This window comes from Stegostoma tigrinum, chromosome 1 (assembly GCF_030684315.1).
Source record: "Stegostoma tigrinum isolate sSteTig4 chromosome 1, sSteTig4.hap1, whole genome shotgun sequence".
NCBI classification, from domain to species: domain Eukaryota; kingdom Metazoa; phylum Chordata; class Chondrichthyes; order Orectolobiformes; family Stegostomatidae; genus Stegostoma; species Stegostoma tigrinum.
The window spans coordinates 98,800,974-98,820,644 of NC_081354.1; the positions used below are offsets into that span (position 1 = coordinate 98,800,974).

At 43.1% G+C, this 19,671-nt stretch overlaps 1 protein-coding gene across 10 annotated transcripts in view; it reads right to left on the reverse strand.

The window, feature by feature from the left end:
- Nucleotides 1–19,671, reverse strand: part of pds5a (PDS5 cohesin associated factor A) — a 237,414-nt gene that overhangs the window by 98,239 nt on the left and 119,504 nt on the right. For all 10 annotated transcript variants that reach the window (XM_048542485.2, XM_048542549.2, XM_048542541.2 and 7 more), the window contains exons 11-13: nucleotides 12,056–12,201; nucleotides 7,016–7,167; nucleotides 605–718 (exon numbers count right to left, since the gene is read on the reverse strand). In XM_048542485.2, coding sequence (XP_048398442.1) covers nucleotides 605–718; nucleotides 7,016–7,167; nucleotides 12,056–12,201 — 412 coding nt within the window. The remainder of the gene's footprint in view (nucleotides 1–604; nucleotides 719–7,015; nucleotides 7,168–12,055; nucleotides 12,202–19,671) is intronic.

Below are 19,671 nucleotides of genomic sequence, written 5' to 3' on the forward strand. Positions count from 1 at the left end.
TAAATGCCCCAACTAAAAATATTATCAATAAAGTAAACAAGGGAAAAGTAGCAAACAATTTAACAAAAAAACATTGTCACACCTTCTTTAAATATACGAGAGAGAGAGAGAGACAAAAGCGAACAAAGGCCTTTGGAATGAGGCTGTATAAATAATAAAACGGGGAATCAGGAAATGGCAGAATTGAACAAAGGCTTTGTATCAGTCTTCATGGAAGAGGACAGTAACAGTAGTCATCGAATACTGAAACAGTAACCAAATCGGGGCCTGATAAACTTGATACCACATTTCCTAAGAGTGATCAACCAGGTAACTGCAGATCAGTGAATCTAATATCAGCAGTGAGAAAATTACCAAAAATTATCAGGAACAACAGACCTTTTATTGGGAACACAAGGTTAGCCAAGGACCAGCAGTGTGGATTATTAAAGGGAAAGTTGAATCAATTCAGCTACCTTGATTGAATTCCCTGATGAGTTATTAGAAAAGCTTCAAAGTAGTGCAGTAGATATATGGACTTCAGGAAGGGCTATGCAATAAAATGTCACACAAATAATGTTTATCATTCTGTTGGACATAAAATTTAACTTTAAATAGCACTTACTTTACAGCATTTGGATCCAAGGAAGCATAAAGGTAATACAGACACTTCATTCTTTCCTCTGTCTCCAGATTATGTGGAACAAGGTACTGAGCAAAGATTTTTTCCACCAATAATCTAATTTACGAAAACACGAAGCATGAGATAAAAAGTTGGTTAATGTTAGGCATACATACTGGTTGGATATATAAATTTGCATAATACTAAAATACTCCACGACTCCAGCCTCCAACAAGTCCTCTGAACTAGATTGTCTCCCAACAATTGCAACTCCCAAGAAGAGGGAAGGTGGCAGCGTACTGATAACGTCACTAGCTGGAAATCCATTGGCCCAGGTTAATTTTCCAGGGCTGTGGGTGAGAATCCCACCACGATAGGTACTGAAGTTTAGATTCAATAAAATCTGAAATTAAAAGCTACTCTAACGGTGAATGTGAAGCTATTGTCAATTGCCATAAAAACATACCAAGATAACAAAGTGTGGGGCTGGATGAACACAGCAGGCCAAGCAGCATCTTAGGAGCATAAAGGCTGATGTTTCAGGCCTAGGCCGTTCATCAGAAAAGGGGGATGGGGAGAGGATTCTGAAGTAAATAGGGAGAGAGGGGGAGGCGCACCGAAGACGAATAGAGGAGAAGATAGGTGGAGAGGAGAGTATGGGTGGGGAGGTAGGGAGGGGCTAAGTCAGTCTGGGGAGGACGGACAGGTCAAGGGGGCGGGATGGGATTCAGGGTGATATGCACTTGATTTAAAAGTGTTTGCCTAAACTATCCATAACTTCTTTAAATAATTTCGCAGTAAAATTGGACCCATGATCCAAATGAATCTCCCCGGGTAGTCCATAATGGGTGAAGAAACCAAGTGACTCCTCTACAGCCTTTTTTGCCTTGACATTCCATAATGGAATTGCCTCTGGAAACCTGGTAGATGCATCCAGTATGGTTAGTAAATACTAGTTCCCACTTTTGGTTTTCAGGGGGGGGCCTACACAATCAATTATAACCCATGTAAAAAGATTCTTTAAATGCAGGAATTGACATCAAAGGTAACAGGAACTGCAGATGCTGGAGAATTCAAGATAACAAAGTGTGGAGATGGATGAACACAGTAGGCCAAGCAGCATCTTAAAAAGCACAAAAGATGACATTTCGGGCCTAGACCCTTCATCAGAAAGAGGACGTCTCGGGCCTAGACCCTTCATCAGAAAAGCAGGATGGGGAGAGGATTCTGAAATAAATAGGGAGAGAGGGGAGGCGGACCGAAGATTGGTGGAGAGGAGAGTATAGGTGGGGAGGTAGGGAGGGGCTGGGTCAGTCTGGGGAGGATGGACAGGTCAAGGGGGCGGGATGAGGTTAGTAGGTAGGAAATGGAGGTGCGGCTTGAGGTGGGAGGAGGGGAGAGGTGAGAGGAAGAACAGGTTAGGCAGGCAGGGATGAGCTGGGCTGGTTTTGGGATGCAGTGGGGGGAGGGGAGATTTTGAAGCTGGTGAAATCCACTTTGATACATTTGGCTGCAGGTTTCCCAAGTGGAATATGAGTTGATGTCTCTGCAACCTACGGGGGGGGGGGATAATTATGGCACTGCAGGAGGCCCAGGATGGACATGTCGTTTAAGGAATGGCGGGGGGGGGGTGGAGAAGAGTTGAAATGGTTCGCGACTGGGAGGTGCAGTTCTTTATTGCGAACCGAGCGTGGTGTTCTGCAAAGCGGTCCCCAAGCCTCCTCTTGGTTTCCCCATTGTAAAGGAAGCCACACCGGGTACAGTGGATGCAGTATCTCTGATAAAAGCATACCTAGTTCATTCATGTCCTTTACGGAAGTAAATCTGCCATTCTTGTTGCATCTGGCATCCATGTGACTCCAGAACTAGAGCAAAGTGGTTGGACATAACTATTCCAGCCTAGATAAACACTCATTTCAAGGACAATCAGGGATGGGCAACAAATGTCGCAATGCAAGAACAAAAATATTCAGCTGTACCATTGCCTATTGCAGTGTGCGATCCCAAGACCAGAGCACACCTAGACCAATTATTAAACAAGAACTCCCTTCACTAGGCTCACAGTCAGCATCATCATCCACCTGGTGGTTCCTTACTACAGAACCACTGGAAGAGGACTTCCTTGTCAAGTAAAGTGGAATATTCAGCTTAAGACTATATATGTTTAAGAGTGACTATGTCGAGAAAGAATGTATGGTATGCTATAATAATGAACACTATCAATTGTTCAAGTTCAATCTGTGATTGCACTCTGAGGTGTAGCAAAGTGGGCAATAAATATTGCTTAAAAGCTTTCAGCTTTGTACATATGCAATGGGAACACATTCACCGTATCCTCAGCTATCTCTGACTGGAGAATCTGGCTTGGAAGCTTAAGTAAATATCAAAGCTCCCAGATAATAAAATGAGAGGCTGGATGAACACAGCAGGCCCAGCAGCATCTCAGGAGCACAAAAGTTGACGTTTCGGGCCTAGACCCTTCATCAGAGAGGGGGATGGGGTGAGGGTTCTGGAATAAATAAGGAGAGAGAGGGAGGCGGGCCGAAGATGGAGAGAAAAGAAGATAGGTGGAGAGGAGAGTATAGGTGGGGAGGTAGGGAGGGGATAGGTCAGTCCAGGGAAGACGGACAGGTCAAGGAGGTGGGATGAGGTTAGTAGGTAGGAGATGATGGTGCGGCTTGGGGTGGGAGGAAGGGATGGGTGAGAGGAAGAACAGGTTAGGGAGGCAGAGACAGGTTGGACTGGTTTTGGGATGCAGTGGGGGGAGGGGACGAACTGGGCTGGTTTTGGGATGCGGTGGGGGAAGGGGAGATTTTGAAGCTGGTGAAGTCCACATTGATACCATTGGGCTGCAGGGTTCCCAAGTGGAATATGAGTTGCTGTTCCTGCAACCTTCAGGTGACATCATTGTGGCACTGCAGGAGGCCCATGATGGACATGTCATCTAAAGAATGGGAGGGGGAGTGGAAATGGTTTGCGACTGCGAGGTGCAGTTGTTTACTGCGAACCGAGCAGAGGTGTTCTGCAAAGCGGTCCCCAAGCCTCCGCTTGGTTATTCCAGAACCCTCACCCCATCCCCCTCTCTGATGAAGGGTCTAGGCCCGAAACGTCAGCTTTTGTGCTCACCAACCTCATCAAAGCTCCCATGCTGTTCACAGTGTACCAGGCATTTAATGGTAGAAGTAAAATATCAGGCAGCATCATGGAGGACATCACTGAACTGCACTGAGGTGATTTTAGAATTCTGGAGCACCTGAAAGTGACCTTTTTCAAAGATAAGATTTTCTGACAGTGTTTTCAGGAAGAGCTGGATAGAAAGCTTCTACTGCTCCATGCATCTGGGAAACTTCACAACAGAATTCTAGATCCCAGATTTTACAGAACTTCTGGCTGAGTAAACAACACTGAAGATCCATAAATAGTTTACCATTAAAGGAGTTTCAAAGTAAGCTTTAATTGCCGAATTTAAAGATCTCTATTTCAGATTTTTTTAATACTTCTAATAGAAAGTAAAAGCGCAAGAACTGGATAAATTCAGAAAAAACTTTAAAAAGTGTACATTGAACAATGCTAAATCTCAAGAAAATGAGAGTCAAATGGCAAACAACAAATAATAATGCGACGTGCAGGTAACACAGTTATAGGTACAAATATTCTGGCAATTGCAAAAAAGTGCAACAAAAACTTTCACACATCCTTTCTGAGTAGAACTTCTCGTTATCAAGCTTCATAGCTTGAAATAACTTAGCTCAAACTACCTCCATTGAAAGACATTTGATAAGATGGTACTTAAATAGTAACTACATAAGAACTCATGATTTGTTTTATTCATTCACAGGATGTGGATGTGGCTGGCGAGACTATCATTTATTATGCATTAATTGCCCAAAGAGCAGTTAAGTGTCAACCACATTGTTATGGATTTGGACTCAGATGTAGGCCAGACAATGTCAGATTTCCTTCACATTAGTGAACCAGTGGGTTTTTCCAACAACTAACAAGTTTCATAGTCATCATTCATCTCTTAATCCCAGATTTTTTTTATTGAATTCAAATTTCATCATCTGCCCATGGTTCCTGGGTCCCCAATAACACTTCCTAGGTCTCTGGATTAATAGCCCAACAATAATGCCATTAATCATCACCTCCCTCCTAATAGGGTGATATATTACCATTGGGGTCAAATTACTTTCTTGAAAAGCATTCATTCATTCGTAACAGACCAGTGTACTTAGATTAGCATGAGACAACAGGCATAAATTAGCTAAAGATTTTCTTTTCCCCATTACAAGAGACATGTACTTCACAGATTGAAACTGAGCAATTGATAATGTTCATTATTACAGCACGCAATACATTCTTTCTCGACATAGTTGCTCTTAAACATATATAGTCTAAAGCTAGAAATTCCACACTACCAGACCATGGGAAAAATATTACCAAGTGCTAGCAAGAGGCTGCATCTGATGCCAGTTCCAGATTTGGGGGAAGGGCCACCGTCTCAAAAAGGAGGAAGCTGAGGAGCCAGTGACCTTCAGTTTCCTAACCTGAACACTCACTGCTCTATCAATCACAGGGTGGTTTGCTCCCATGTTTACTGTTAATCCCTGCAAGAAAGCCCCTCATTGAAACCTCACCACCTGGACTCTTGAACCTCACCAACCCCCACAATCTCATTCAGATCCCAAATCGAGGCTTGCACAGACTGTACAGCAAGGTGATATGGCCCTTAGTTGCAACAGTAGCCACTGTTCTCAGCTGATGCTACTGGGGCTACAGAGGTACTGGTCATCTGATTGACCTGGAACTAAAAAGAGGCAATAGTTTCACTTTAAAACAATGAACATTGTTCTCAGCATTACATTTCCAAAGGACAGCTATCACGATTATGGACAATCCTCCTTATTCATTTTACAGTCAATGGTGCAGGGGCTCAAGTGTCCTGTAAAATCCAGCTCAATAAATATCTTGGGATATGTGGCACATCAAGGCATTACATAAACATCCCCCCTTCAGTGTTTGAAAATGCTCTCGACCGCATCTCTTACATTTCCTGCACCTCTGTGCTCACACCCCCTCCCTGCAAAAACAAAGGAACAATCCACCTTGTCCTCGCCTATCACCCCACAAACAACCAGAATCAACGCATCATTCTCTGCCACTTCCAGCACCTGCAATCCCCACCTGTAACCCTATCTGCCTTCCGTAGGGACTGCTCTCTCGTGACTCCCTCGACTACTCCACACTCCCCACTAGCCCCACCACTCCTGGCATCTTTCCCTGCAACCAGAGGAAGTGCTACACCTGCCCTCTCAGCTCCATCCAAAGCCCCAAAAAGAAACCCCACATCAGACAGATGTTCACCTGCACATCCACTACTCCCAATGTAGCCTCTTCTACATCGATGAGGCCAAGCGGAGGCTCGGAGAACGCGTTGAAGAGCACCTGCGCTTGCTTGGTTTGCGACAAATGTCAACAACTTCCAGTCGCAAACCATTTCAACTCCCCCTCCCAGGACGACATGTCCAACCTGGGCCTCCTCCGATGTCATAACTACGCCAATGGAAACTGGAGGAGCAGCACCTCATATTCCATATTGGAAGATTACAACCCAATGGTCGCAATGTGGACTTTATTAGCTTTAAAATCTCCCCACCCCGGCCTCCCCTCCCCCTCCCCCTCCCATGACCAACCTTACCTCTCAATCCCGCCTCCTTGACCTGTCTGCCTTCTCTCCCACCTATCCGCTTCTCCCACTTCACTGACCAATCCCCATCACTGCCTGCCTGCACTCACCGATCACCATCCCACCTACCTTCCCCAGGCCCACCCCTCCTCTTTCTATTTATTTCAGGGGTCTTTTCCTTTCCCCCATTTCTGAAGAAGTGCTCTGACCGAAACGTCAGCTTTTCTGGTGCTCTGATGCTGCCTGGCCTGCTGTGTTCCTCCAGCTCCATACTGTGTTATCTACTACATAAACATAATTTTTTATATACCCAAAGGAATATGAGTAGGGAACTCAATGTAGCATTGACTAATGGTTACAAAAACCTGAAAAAATGAAGAGCAAATCTAGTGAAATATGTAAACAATATACACAAATAATTGTACATGAAAGAAGCTGCTTCATAAACCGATAAGCCTGAAAAAGGTCAGCTTGTACAAGATAATTATTTGTTAAGCAATCCAAGACAGACCATGTTCTAAGGCTACGGCCCACCTGCAGAAGTGCAAAACTAAGAAATGTCAACTACATAGATATGTACAACAATGCAAGTCTTTTTTCAAATTCAGAAGAAAGAACAGTTACAATATTGTGAATAATAATTTCTTCTAAACACATTTAAAAACCATCCATGATCTCATACATTGAACACAGTTATTTTGCAATTTAAAATGTGCAACTCAACCTACTTGTCATCAATGCTGTTCTGGTAATAGATATGCAGGAGTTTGTCCTTGATCCAGTTTACTTTTTGAGCAGCCTCTTTCCCAGCTTCCGCATGAAGACAGTACTTTTTGTATAGCTGGGCCAAACCCATCATTGCTTCTTTCCGCACTCGCCACTTCAAACACAAAGAGAAACGAAAGTCAGTCTGATAAAGTATCAAGTATTTTAATTGATTTCCCCAACTTATGCCAATCAGTCTTGGCTCCTCTGGAAAAGTGATTCTGGATAAGTTCTGGTAGCCATTTTACTTATAGTCAGAAAATAAATGACAGCAGTCTGGTGAAGGCTCTTCTGTGAATTTCTTTACCTGTGCAGAATGACCAAGCATGGCAGAAGCAGAACAATCAAACTTCTCTACAGAAATAAATCTGTGGTTCATGCTGCTATAGCCTAACCTCCATGCAAATCTTTTAAAAAATTCATTCATGGGATGTGGACGTCACTGGTCAGGCCAGCATTTATTATTCATCTCTAACTGATCCTGAGAAGGTGGTGGTGAGCCATCTTCTTGAACTATAGTGGTTTATTTTGGGTGGTTAAGGAAGAAACTCCTGGATCTTGACCTGGCAACACGAAGGAATATGAGACAAACAAAATACCTACGGTGTGCAAACAGGCCCATCAGCCCAACAAGTCCACACCAACCATCAGAGAATCCCACCCACCCACCCCTATAACCTATCTAATCTACACATCCCAGAACATTGCGGGCAATTTCGCATGGCCAATCCACCTAGACTGCACATCTTTGGACTGTAGGAGGAAACTGGAGCACACAGAAGAAACCCACACAGACACGGGGAGAACGTGCAAACTCCATACACAGAGTCTCCTGTGGGTGGAATCTAACTCAGATCCCAGGCACTGTGAGGCAGCAGTGCTAACCACTGAGCCACCATGCCGCAAACTTCCAACTCCAGACGGTGTGTGAAGTTGCAGGCAGCATTCCCACATGTCTGCTGCCATTGTCCTTCCAGATGTGGCGGCCATGGATTTGGAAGTTACTGCCCGAGGAGCCTTAGTAATTTTCCACAGCACTTTGCTGTTACTGCACAGCAATGGTTGAGGGCGTGAGTGCTTGTGGATGCAGTGCCGATCAAGTAGGCTGCTTTGTCCTGGATGATGACAAGCTTAAGTGTAGCATGAGTCAACAAGCAGGTAGACTGGGAAAAATCAGGATGGTACTGGACCCAAAGAAAGGGAGTTTGTGGAGTGCCTCCGAGATAGATTCTTGGAACAGCTGGTACTGGAGCCTACCAGGGAAAAGGCAGTTCTGGATCTGGTGTTGTGCAACAAGCCGGATTTGATCAGAGACCTCCAAAGGAGCCATTGGCAGGTATTTCTGGATATAATGCAGAAGGTGCAGGATCAGTTCATTCCAACGAGGAAGAAAGATCCTAAGGGGAGGCAAGGGCAGCTGTGGCTGATGAGGGAAGTTAAGGACTGTATAAGGATAAAAAAGTATAACGCAGCAAAGATGAGCAGGAAGCCGGAGGACTGGGAAAGTTTTAAAGAGCAACAGAGGATAACTAAAAAGGCAATGCGTGGAGAAAAAAATGGAGGTACAAAGGCACACCGGCCAAAAATATAAAAGGAGGATAGTAAAAGCTTTTTTAGGTATGTGAAAAGAAAAAAAAATGGTTAAGACTAAAATTGGGCCCTTGAAGTCAGAAACGGGTGAATTTATTATGGGGAACAAGGAAATGGCAGAAGAGTTGAATAGGTACTTTGGATCTGTCTTCACTAGGGAAGACAGAAGCAATCTCCCAGATGCAGTAGTGGCTGAAGGACCGAGGGTAATGGATGAATTGAAGGGTATTTATATTAGGCAGGAAATGGTGTTGGGTAGATTGTTAGGTCTGAAGGCTGATAAGTCCCCAGGACCTGATGGTCTGCATCCCAGGGTACTTAAGGAGGTGGCTCTAGAAATTGTGGACGCGTTGGTAATTATTTTCCAATGTTCTATAGATTCAGGATCAGTTCCTGCAGATTGGAGGGTGGCTAATGTTGTCCCACTTTTCAAGAAAGGAGGGAGAGAGAAAACAGGGAATTATAGACCGGTTAGCCTGACGTCAGTGGTGGGAAAGATGCTGGAGTCAATTATAAAAGATGAAATTACAACTCATTTGGATAACAGTAACAGAATAGGTCACAGTCAGCATGGATTTACGAAGGGGAAATTGTGCTTGACTAATCTTCTGGTATTTTTTGAGGATGTATCTATGAAGATGGACAAGTGAGAGCCAGCGGATGTAGTATACTTGGACTTTCAGAAAGCCTTTGATAAAGTCCCACATAGGAGATTAGTGAGCAAAATTAGGGCACATGGTATTGGAGGCAAAATACTGACTTGGATTGAAAATTGGCTGGCTGAGAGGAAGCAAAGAGTAGTGCTAAACGGGTCCCTTTTGGAATGGCAGGCAGTGACCAGTGGGGTACCACAAGGTTCGGTGCTGGGACCCTAGCTGTTTACAATATACATTAATGATATAGATGAAGGCATTAAAAGTAATATTAGCAAATTTGCTGATCACACAAAGTTGGGTGGCAGTGTGAAATGTGAGGAAGATGTTTTGAGAATACAGGGCGACTTGGACGGGCTAGGTGAGTGGATGGATGCATGGCAGATGCAGTTTAATGTGGATAAATGTGTGGTTATCCACTTTGGTGGCAGGAACAGGAAGGCAGATTACTATCTCAACGGAGTCAAGTTAGGTAAAGGAGAAGTACAACGAGATCTGGGTGTTCTTGTACATCAGTCAATGAAAGCAACCATGTAGGTACAGCAGGCAGTGAAGAAAGCTAATGGCATGCTGGCCTTCATAACAAGAGGAATTGAGTACAGGAGCAAAGAGGTCCTCCTGCAGCTGTACAGGGCCCTGGTGAGCCCGCACCTGGAGTACTGTGTGCAGTTTTGATCTCCCAATTTGAGGAAGGACATTCTGGCTATTGAGGGAGTGCAGCATAGGTTCACGACGTCAATTCCCGGAATGGCAGGACTAGGAGGGACTATCATATGTTGAAAGATTGGAGCGACTGGGCTTGTATACACTTGAGTTTAGAAGGATGTGAGGGGATCTGATTGAGACGTATAAGATTATTAAGGGATTGGACAATCTGAAGGCAGGAAGTATGTTTCCGTTGATGGGGGAGTCCAGAACCAGAGGACACAGTTTAAAAAATAAGAGGTAGGCCATTTAGAACAGAGTTGAGGAGAAACTTCTTCACCCAGAGAGTGGTGGATATATGGATTGCTCTGCCCCAGAAGGCAGTGGAGGCCAATTCTCTGGATAGTTTCAAGAAAGAGATAGATAGAGCTCTTAAAGATCATGGAATCAAGGGTTATGGGGATAAGGCAGGAACAAGATACTGATTGTGGATGATCAGCCATGATCATAATGAATGGTAGTGCTGGCTCGAAGGGCTGAATTGCCTACTCCTGCACCTATTGTCTATTGTCATTACATTCTTGACTTAAGTCGTGCGGATGGTATACAGGCTTTGGGGAGTTGAGGGGGGTGGGGTTTACGCATTACAGGAATCCTAGACTCTGACCTCCTCTTTTAACCAAAGTATTTATATGGCTAATTCTGTTGAGTTTCAGGTCTATGGTAACCCCAAGATGTTGGCAGTTGGGAATTCAATTATGGCAATGCCAAGAATACCAAAGGGTGATGGTTAGATTCTCTCATGTTGGATATGGCTATTGACTGGCACTTGAGATGCGAATACATACTTCCACTACACAGAGGAGCTAGGGCTCTTGTCGTGCCCCTATCTCTTGACCAGGAGGCCCAGATTCAAGACCCACCTGTTCCAGATTTGAGTATTAACATCTGTAATGTAATATGAAAATATCCATAAAATTTGTACTTTTGTGGTTGGTTGTGGAATGTTATTTCTACTTAGAGATTGCCCATTTATTTTTAATATTTGAATGAACAAGAAGAAACTTATAATGAATTGGGAATGTATTTCTGTCACTGGTCAAAAGTAAACTGCTGATGCTTCAGGTGTTCGTTTTTTTGCTTTCTCTGAAGAAATGGAACATGTATGGTGTCAGAGGGATGGAACTTTCAGAAAAATAGAACATGAACACACAAAGCTTACATGTGATCAAAGTAAAGTTTGAACAACTTGGGAACTTTTTGAACTACTGCGAATGAACATTGTCTGGTATTCTTGCATAAATTTACTTACCCAAATGTCAGTTTCCTCCAAACCTGTGCACCAAATGCAGTTTTCATGCCCCACATTAAGCTAGTCAAATATATATGGCTTTGCATTTCCCAGTTCCGAAGTGAACATTATTAAAATTGTTAAAAATGACCAATTTTGATAGACAGAATAGAATGTAAGTGTTTAATTAAACAAGCAGGACCAGCAAGGTGAAGGAAAAACATCAGCACCAAGGAAAATACATGTGAAGCATTTCCTTTTTACTTTTAGTTCTTTTAGGTCCTTCTGGTCAAAATAAAGTTGTCCCTGAAGTTTGACTAAATATGATATTTTGATTTCAATTTTGTAGGTTACAAAAGAAATAACAAAACGTGGATTGCTGTAGAAACAATGTGAACATTTCACCTGCTTTGATCAGAAAGTTAAAACATTACGAAATATATCAATTCAAATCAAACAACTGAAAAAAATTTAACATTCTATAATGCCAAGTTTCATGAAATGACTTTGGCCAATTGGTATGGATTGTGTGAATATTTATTTCAAGGGTACAACATATTGCAATTACAGGTTTTATTTTCAGTACAGCTGCTGTTCTCATGAATTGAGATTTACAAAAATATTACCAATAACAGACACAAAGCCAACATTCCTAAGGCCTGGACACCACAGGTAGCAATCTAACAGTTTTCATTAACTGGTGATCAACATTCAAAATCTTCATTTGAATTTTTGCTTGTTCACAAAGCTAAGAAATGGAACCGAGACATAGAGGTAAAAACCGAGGTAAATTATGTGCAGTAAGCACAAATTTGAGACCTTACCCTTTTATCTAGTGTTCTCTCCCTCACAAACCCAAGCAGTTGGTCATTCACTAATGATAGATCTTTCTTTCCTGCTGTTATTATTGTAACGATGACATCATGCCGGATTGCCTCTTCTGGATCATGTGATCGAACCTTCAAATATTCTATTAAAAGAAGTCTTATTTAAAATACAATTTCTGAATCAGAATTACTGGAAAATCTTTTAGACAGAGACACATGCTAGAGTAAACAATTCTACTAACTCACCTAAAGATCATAACTTATTCAAATTAACTTCATGTCAACAGAATTAAGTTAGCTTATTCTTTGAAACCATTAGAAAATTCACAATATTTAGTGGTGTAGACCCAAAACAGCAATATTTTGTGTTTACAGATCCAAGTTCTACACAAAATGTTAATTAGTATTTCATCTTGTGATTTTTGAAAGTCGAATTCAAAGACCTGGATTCTGCACTTAGTAGTGAAGTAACTGTGACATGATTTTCCCTTTTCACCAACAGTTTAAATCTGCTGTTTAAAGGAATCTCAAGACATGGAGCAGTACTGATATCAACTACATACAAGTTTTCCCAAATAGCATCTAAGCAAGTTTTTAAAAAAAAACCATCTTGAGGCACAAAATAATTCTTTGATATCCTACCTTCGTATGCCAACGTGTGTATCAGAGTTCCCACCGTTTCATAGCCTATTAGAATATTTAGCAGCAAACCTAGCAAAAAGCAGCAGTGCCATTTACTTACTGTGGCTGGGCCAACGCTAGACGATTTAAAGTGATAGCTCACTAACACATTCTCTAGGACAATAAGGGACTGGGAAAAAAATGTTAGTCTCAACACCAGTGAATATTTCCTGAATGATATTTTTTTTAAGAATGCACCTGTAGCATGGCATTTTGCAAGACCCTTGCTCATGGTTAATTTTGTTCACAAAATAACCCTGCTAATTGATATTTGCTGATATGCCTTAAAAAGTATAAACTTTGATAAACGTGCATGAATTTATCTGGAAGCTTAGATTTTTAATATAGAGGAAGATTGATTTTGGTTTTGGTTCTGGAAGCTTGCCTTTTGCTGAAAGAGAGGTTAGCAAGTCATTTGAAATAGTGACTAAAATACATAACTTCAAAGAAAGAATGTAATTCACTGAAGAGCTTCATAGGATACCTGTGGTGTTAACAGATTAAATGCTTATAACTGAGTTTTATGATTTACAGGGACCATACATTTAGCTTGGTCAGGATTCTGATCAGAAAAATCAAGTTTTCATTTCGGGACAACAGTAAGAAGGGTTTTTCCTGTGATGTCTCCAACGTGCGACAGTTGCCCATAGCTTTTTCAAGTTGCCAGAATTGAAGAGGGGCTCAGGCCAGCAGAAACATAGAAGATAGCAGCAGGAGGTGGTCATTCGGCCCTTCAAGCCTGCTCCACCATTCATTACAATCATGGCTGATCGTCCAACTCCATAGACTAATACTGTTTTCTCCCCGTAACCTCCGATCCCATTTGCCCCAAGCGCTAAATCGAGTCGTCTCTTGAATATATTCAATGTTTTGGCATCAACTACTTCCTGTGGTAATGAATTTTACAGGCTCACTATTCTTTGAGTGAATAAATGTCTCATCTCTGTCCTAAATTGTCTACCCGAATCTTCATACTGTGATCCCTGATTCTGGACATACCTATCATTAGGAACATCCTCCCTGCATCTACCCTGTCTGGTCATTTTAGAATTTTATGAGCCTCTATGAAATCCTCCCTCATTCGTCTGAACTCTCGCGAAAACAATCCCAACCTAGTCAATCTCTCCTCATACAGCAGATCTGCCATCCCTGGAATCAGCCTGGTACACCTTCACCGCACTCCCTCGAGGACAGGAGCATCCTTCCTCAGAAAAGGATTCCAAAATTGCACATAATGTTTCAGGTGTGGTATCACCAAGGCCCTATACATTGCGACAACACATCCCTGGCTCCGGTGCTCAAAACCTCTCACAAATGAAAACCAACACACTATTTGCTGTCTTCATCGTCTGCTGCGCCTGCAAGCTTACCTTCAGCAACTGGTGCACATGGACGTCCAGGTCCCGCTGAACACTTTCTTCTCCCAATTTACAGCCAGGTAGTAATCTGTCTTCTTGGTTTGCTTCCAGAGTTATTAACCTTACATTTATCCAAATTATGCTGCACTTAAAACTGTCTCAGCAGTCTAAGAAGAACTGGGAAGGGTCAATTAAGTTGGAAAATAAAGGCTTGGAACAGCAGTGATGCTTCTCTTAGATTGTGTCTCTGTCAAGGGTGAGGGTTGGGAAAGAGGTTGAAAATTTGTCTCGCTCTTTATGTTATTGTCTTGTATTAAAGAATATGACAGCCTCATATTAGCATGTTTACTGACTAATCACCACAATAACCAAACGCAAAAATTAAACTATTGATCCATCAAGCTAGGTTTCATTGAGATCCAACTTGCCCAGTTTCATCATCAGCTAGAATCATGACAAAACATTTTCAAACTTATTAAAGTAATCTGTATTCCTCTTCTGCAGACTACAGAATCCCATTCAACAAATGCCAATTCAAAATAAATATCAACAGTAAAATTTAGGTAGATTGCACAAAATGATGTAGCCAGTTAAAAGTAATATCAATTTTGAACAAGACATTTAGGAATTTATTTCAGTGATAACCATCCAGGTCTGAAGAATTACCCATTATTATATGGGTCACATACACAAAGGCAGCATTGAGCTATGTGAACTAGATTGCAGTACTGGAGGAATTAAAAGAGAAATAGACAATAGACAACAGGTGCAGGAGTAGGCAATTCGGCCCTTCGAGCCAGCACCACCATTCATTATGATCATGGCTGATCATCCACAGTGTCCCGTTCCTCCCTTATCCCCATAACCCTGGATTCCACGATCTTTAAGAGCTCTGTCAATCTTTCTTGAAAGCATCCAGAGAATTGGCCTCCACTGCCTTCTGGGGCAGAGCATTCCATATATCCACCACTCTCTGGGTGAAGAAGTTTTTCCTCAACACTGTTCTAAATGGCCTACCCCTTATTTTTAAACTGTCCTCTGGTCCTGGACTCACCCATCAGCGGAAACATGCTTCCTGCCTCCACAGTGTCCAATCCCTTAATAATCTTATACCTCGCAATCAGATCCCCTTTCATCCTTCTAAACTCAAGTGTATACAAGCCCAGTCGCACCAATCTTTCAACATATGATAGTCCCACCATTCCGGGAATTGACCTTGTGAACCTACACTGCACTCCCTCAATAGCCAGAATGTCCTTCCTCAAATTGGGAGACCAAAACTGCACACAATACTCCAGGTGCGGGCTCACCAGGGCCCTGTATAGCTGCAGAAGGACCTCTTTGCTCCTATACTCAATTCCTCTTGTAATGAAGGCCAGTATGCTATTAGCTTTCTTTACTGCCTGCTGTACCTGCATGCTTGCTTTCATTGACTGATGTACAAGAACACCTAGATCTCGTTGTGCTTCCCCTTTATCTAACTTGACTCCATTGAGATAGTAATTTGCCTTCCTGTTCTTGCCACCAAAGTGGATGACCACGCATTTATCCACATTAAACTGCATCTGCCATGCATCCATCCACTCACCTAGCTCGTCCAAGTCACCCTGTATTCTCAAAACATCCTCCTCACATTTCACATTGCCACCCAACTTTGTGTGATCAACAAATTTGCTAATATTACTTCTAATGCCTTCGTCTACATCATTAATATATATCGTAAACAGCTGGGGTCCCAGCACCGAACCTTGTGGTACCCCACTGGTCACTGCCTGCTATTCTGAAAGGGACCCGTTTATCACTACTCCTTGCTTCCTCTCAGCCAGCCAATTTTCAATCCAAGTCAGTATTTTGCCCCCAATACCATGTGCCCTAATTTTGTTCACCAATCTCCTAAATGGGACTTTATCAAAGGCTTTCTGAAAGTCCAGGTACACTGCATCCACTGGCTCTCCTTTGTCCATCTTCATAGATACATCCTCAAAAAATACCAGAAGATTAGTCAAGCACAATTTCCCCTTCGTAAATCCATGCTGACTGTGACCTATTCTGTTACTGTTATCCAAATGAGTTGTAATTTCATCTTTTATAATTGACTCCAGCATCTTTCCCACCACTGACGTCAGGCTAACCGGTCTATAATTCCCTGTTTTCTCTCTCCCTCCTTTCTTGAAAAGTGGGACAACATTAGCCACCCTCCAATCTGCAGGAACTGATCCTGAATCTATAGAACATTGGAAAATAATTACCAACGCGTCCACAATTTCTAGAGCCACCTCCTTAAGTACCCTGGGATGCAGACCATCAGGTCCCGGAGACTTATCAGCCTTCAAACCTAACAGTCTATCCAACACCATTTCCTGCCTAATATAAATACCCTTCAATTCATCCATTACCCTCGGTCCTTCAGCCACTACTGCATCTGGGAGATTGCTTCTGTCTTCCCTAGTGAAGACAGATCCAAAGTACCTATTCAACTCATCTGCCATTTCCTTGTTCCCCATAATAAATTCACCCGTTTCTGACTTCAAGGGCCCAATTTTAGTCTTAACCACTTCTTTTCTTTTCACATACCTAAAAAAGCTTTTACTATCCTCCTTTATATTTTTGGCCAGTTTTCCTTCATAGCTCATTTCTTCTCTGTGTATTGCCTTTTTAGTTATCCACTGTTGCTCTTTAAAAGCTTCCCAGTCCTCCAGCTTCCCACTCATCTTTGCTATGTTATACTTCTCTTTTATTTTTATACAGTCCTTAACTTCCCTCATCAGCCACGGCCGCCCCGCCTCCCCTTAGGATCTTTCTTCCTCGTTGGAATGAACTGATCCTGCACCTTCTGCATTATATCCAGAAATACCTGCCATTGTTATTCCACTGCCGTCCCTGTTAGGGTATTGTACCATTGAACTTTGGCCAGCTCCTCCCTCATAGCTCCATAGTTCCCTTTTTCAACTGCAATACTGACACATCCAATTCTCCCTTCTCCCTCTCAAACTGCAGATTAAAATTTGTCATATTATGGTCACTACCTCCTAATGGCTCCTTTACTTTGGAGGTCCCTGATCAAATCCAGTTCATTGCACAACACCAGATCCAGAATTGCCTCCTCCCTGGTAGGCTCCAGTACAAGCTGTTCTAAGAATCCATCTCGGAGGCACTCTACAAACCCCCTCTCTTGGGGTCCAGTACCATCCTGATTCTCCCAGTCTACCCGCATGTTGAAATCTCCCATAACAACTGTAGTGATACCTTTGTGACAGGCCAATTTCAACTCTTAATTCAACCTGCACCCTACCTCCTGACTACTGTTTGGGGGCCTGTAGATAACTCCCATTAGGGTCTTTCTACCCTTAGAATTTCTCAGCTCTATCCATACTGACTCTACATCTCCTGACTCTCTGTCCCCCCTCGCGAGGGACCGAAAATCATTCCTCACCAACAGGGCTACCCCACCCCCTCTGTTCACCAGTCTGTCTTTTCGATAGCACGTATAGCCTTGAATATTCATTTCGCAGGCCCTGTCCACTTGAAGCCATGTCTCAGTTATCCCCACATCATACCTGCCAATTTCCAACTGAGCCTCAAGCTCATCCACCTTATTTCTTATGCTTCGTGCATTCATACATAATATTTTTAATTTGTTACTCCCCTCACTCCCCTCACCCTTCTCATCAATCCCTCTTTCACTTGGCCACACTGCACGATCCCTTCTTGAGTTTTCTGCTCCGTTGATTCTGTTGTCTTTCTTAACTTCTTTTATTCTCACTTTCCCTTTAACTTCATTCTCAAATTTCCAGTTTGGCCCCTCCCCCCCCATTACTTAGTTTAAACACACCTGTGTTGCAGTGGCAAACCTGCCTTCCAGAAAGCTGGTCCCCCGATTATTAAGATGCAATCCGTCCCTCCTGAACAATTTATTCTTACCACAAAACATACCCCAGTGATCCAAGAATTTAAATCCTTGCTTCCAACACCAGTCCCTCAGCCACACGTTCAGGTCCATTATCTCTGTTCCTGCCCTCTCCAGCCCGAGGAGCTGGAAGCAAACCAGAGGTAACCACCCTGGAAGTCCTGCTTTTCAGCCTTCTTCCGAGTTCTAAGTCCCGCTGTAGAATGTGCCTCCTTTTCTTCCCGATGTCATTAGTGCCGACATGCACCACCACCTCTGGGTCTTCACCTTCACCCTCGAGGATTCAGTGACATCCTGGATCCTGGCACCAGGAAGGCAACACACCATCCTCAAATCTCGCCTGTTGCCGCAGAAACCCCTGTCAGTCCCTCTCACAATGGAGTCCCCTATTACCACAGCTCGCCGTGATGTCTGACTTCTCGGCTCTGCCTCTACAGCAATTTTTGACTCGCAGACCTGTCCACCTCTAGGACTGGCAGTGTCTGTCTCGGCAGTTTCCAAGACAGTCAGCCTGTTTACAATAGGTGCTTCCCCTGGGGTTTCTTGTACTTCATTCATGTCTTCCTTTGTCATCGACATCCCCCTTCTCTCTTCAGGTATCCTCGGTGTAGTGGCCTTGCTGAAGGTCCTGTCCAGAAAATTCTCATTCTCTCGGATGAGCCTGAGGTTTTCTAGTTCTTTCTTCAGTGCTGCAACAACCTCTTTCAGAAGCTGAATGTGTACACACTTACCACAGCTATAGGAGCCAGAAACATCAGTGTCCCTGACTTCCCACATCATGGATGCAGCACACTGAATCAGCTTGGCAGTCATGTCTTCACCCTCTTCAACAGTGGCATAATCTCCTCACTGAGCCTCTTCACCGAAAACTCGTACTTTACTCACCAGCCACTTCCCTCAGCCCTTGTGTGTTTGCTGTGAGTCTGTGGGCTCTTAATTAGGTTAGAGGAGGAGGGTGGGAGGGAGGCCCTATGGTGTAGGACTTGGGGCTGAGAACACACCTACTTAAATAGCACTCCGCTGCAAAAGAAAGGAGGGACAAGGTCAGACAGGGATTAAACATATAAAAGAATTTAAAATATGAAGCACTGAGGGACCAGAAATTAATACACAAGTACAACAAGGCGTTGGGCAATCACTAACAGAAACAAAAAATGCTGGAGACCACATCAGGTCAGGCAGCATCGATGGAGACAGCGCAAGTTTTGAGTCTAGATAACTCTTACACTATTTGTGCAACCAGTGTTGTACAATCAGTGCTGCATAGGCTATTGTATCAGAGATAATGGGAACTGCAGATGCTGGAGAATCCAAGATAACAAAGTGTGGAGCTGGATGAACACAGCAGGCCAAGCAGCATCTCAGGAGCACAAAAGCTGACGTTTCGGGCCTAGACCCCTCATCAGGGATGAAGGGTCTAGGCCCGAAACATCAGCTTTTGTGCTCCTGAGATGCTGCTTGGCCTGCTGTGTTCATCCAGCTCCACACTTTGTTATCCTGCATAGGCTATTTATGGGTGACAGATTTTTGAATGACCATCTCCAGAAAAAGAAATTGTATGAACAGTTTATTTTAAAAAAACTCACTGAATCAGTAAATAGATATTTATGCTGTTGGCCATCCGCAATTTCTCAATCTAAAAATCACCAAGCAATAAGTGTTTCAAT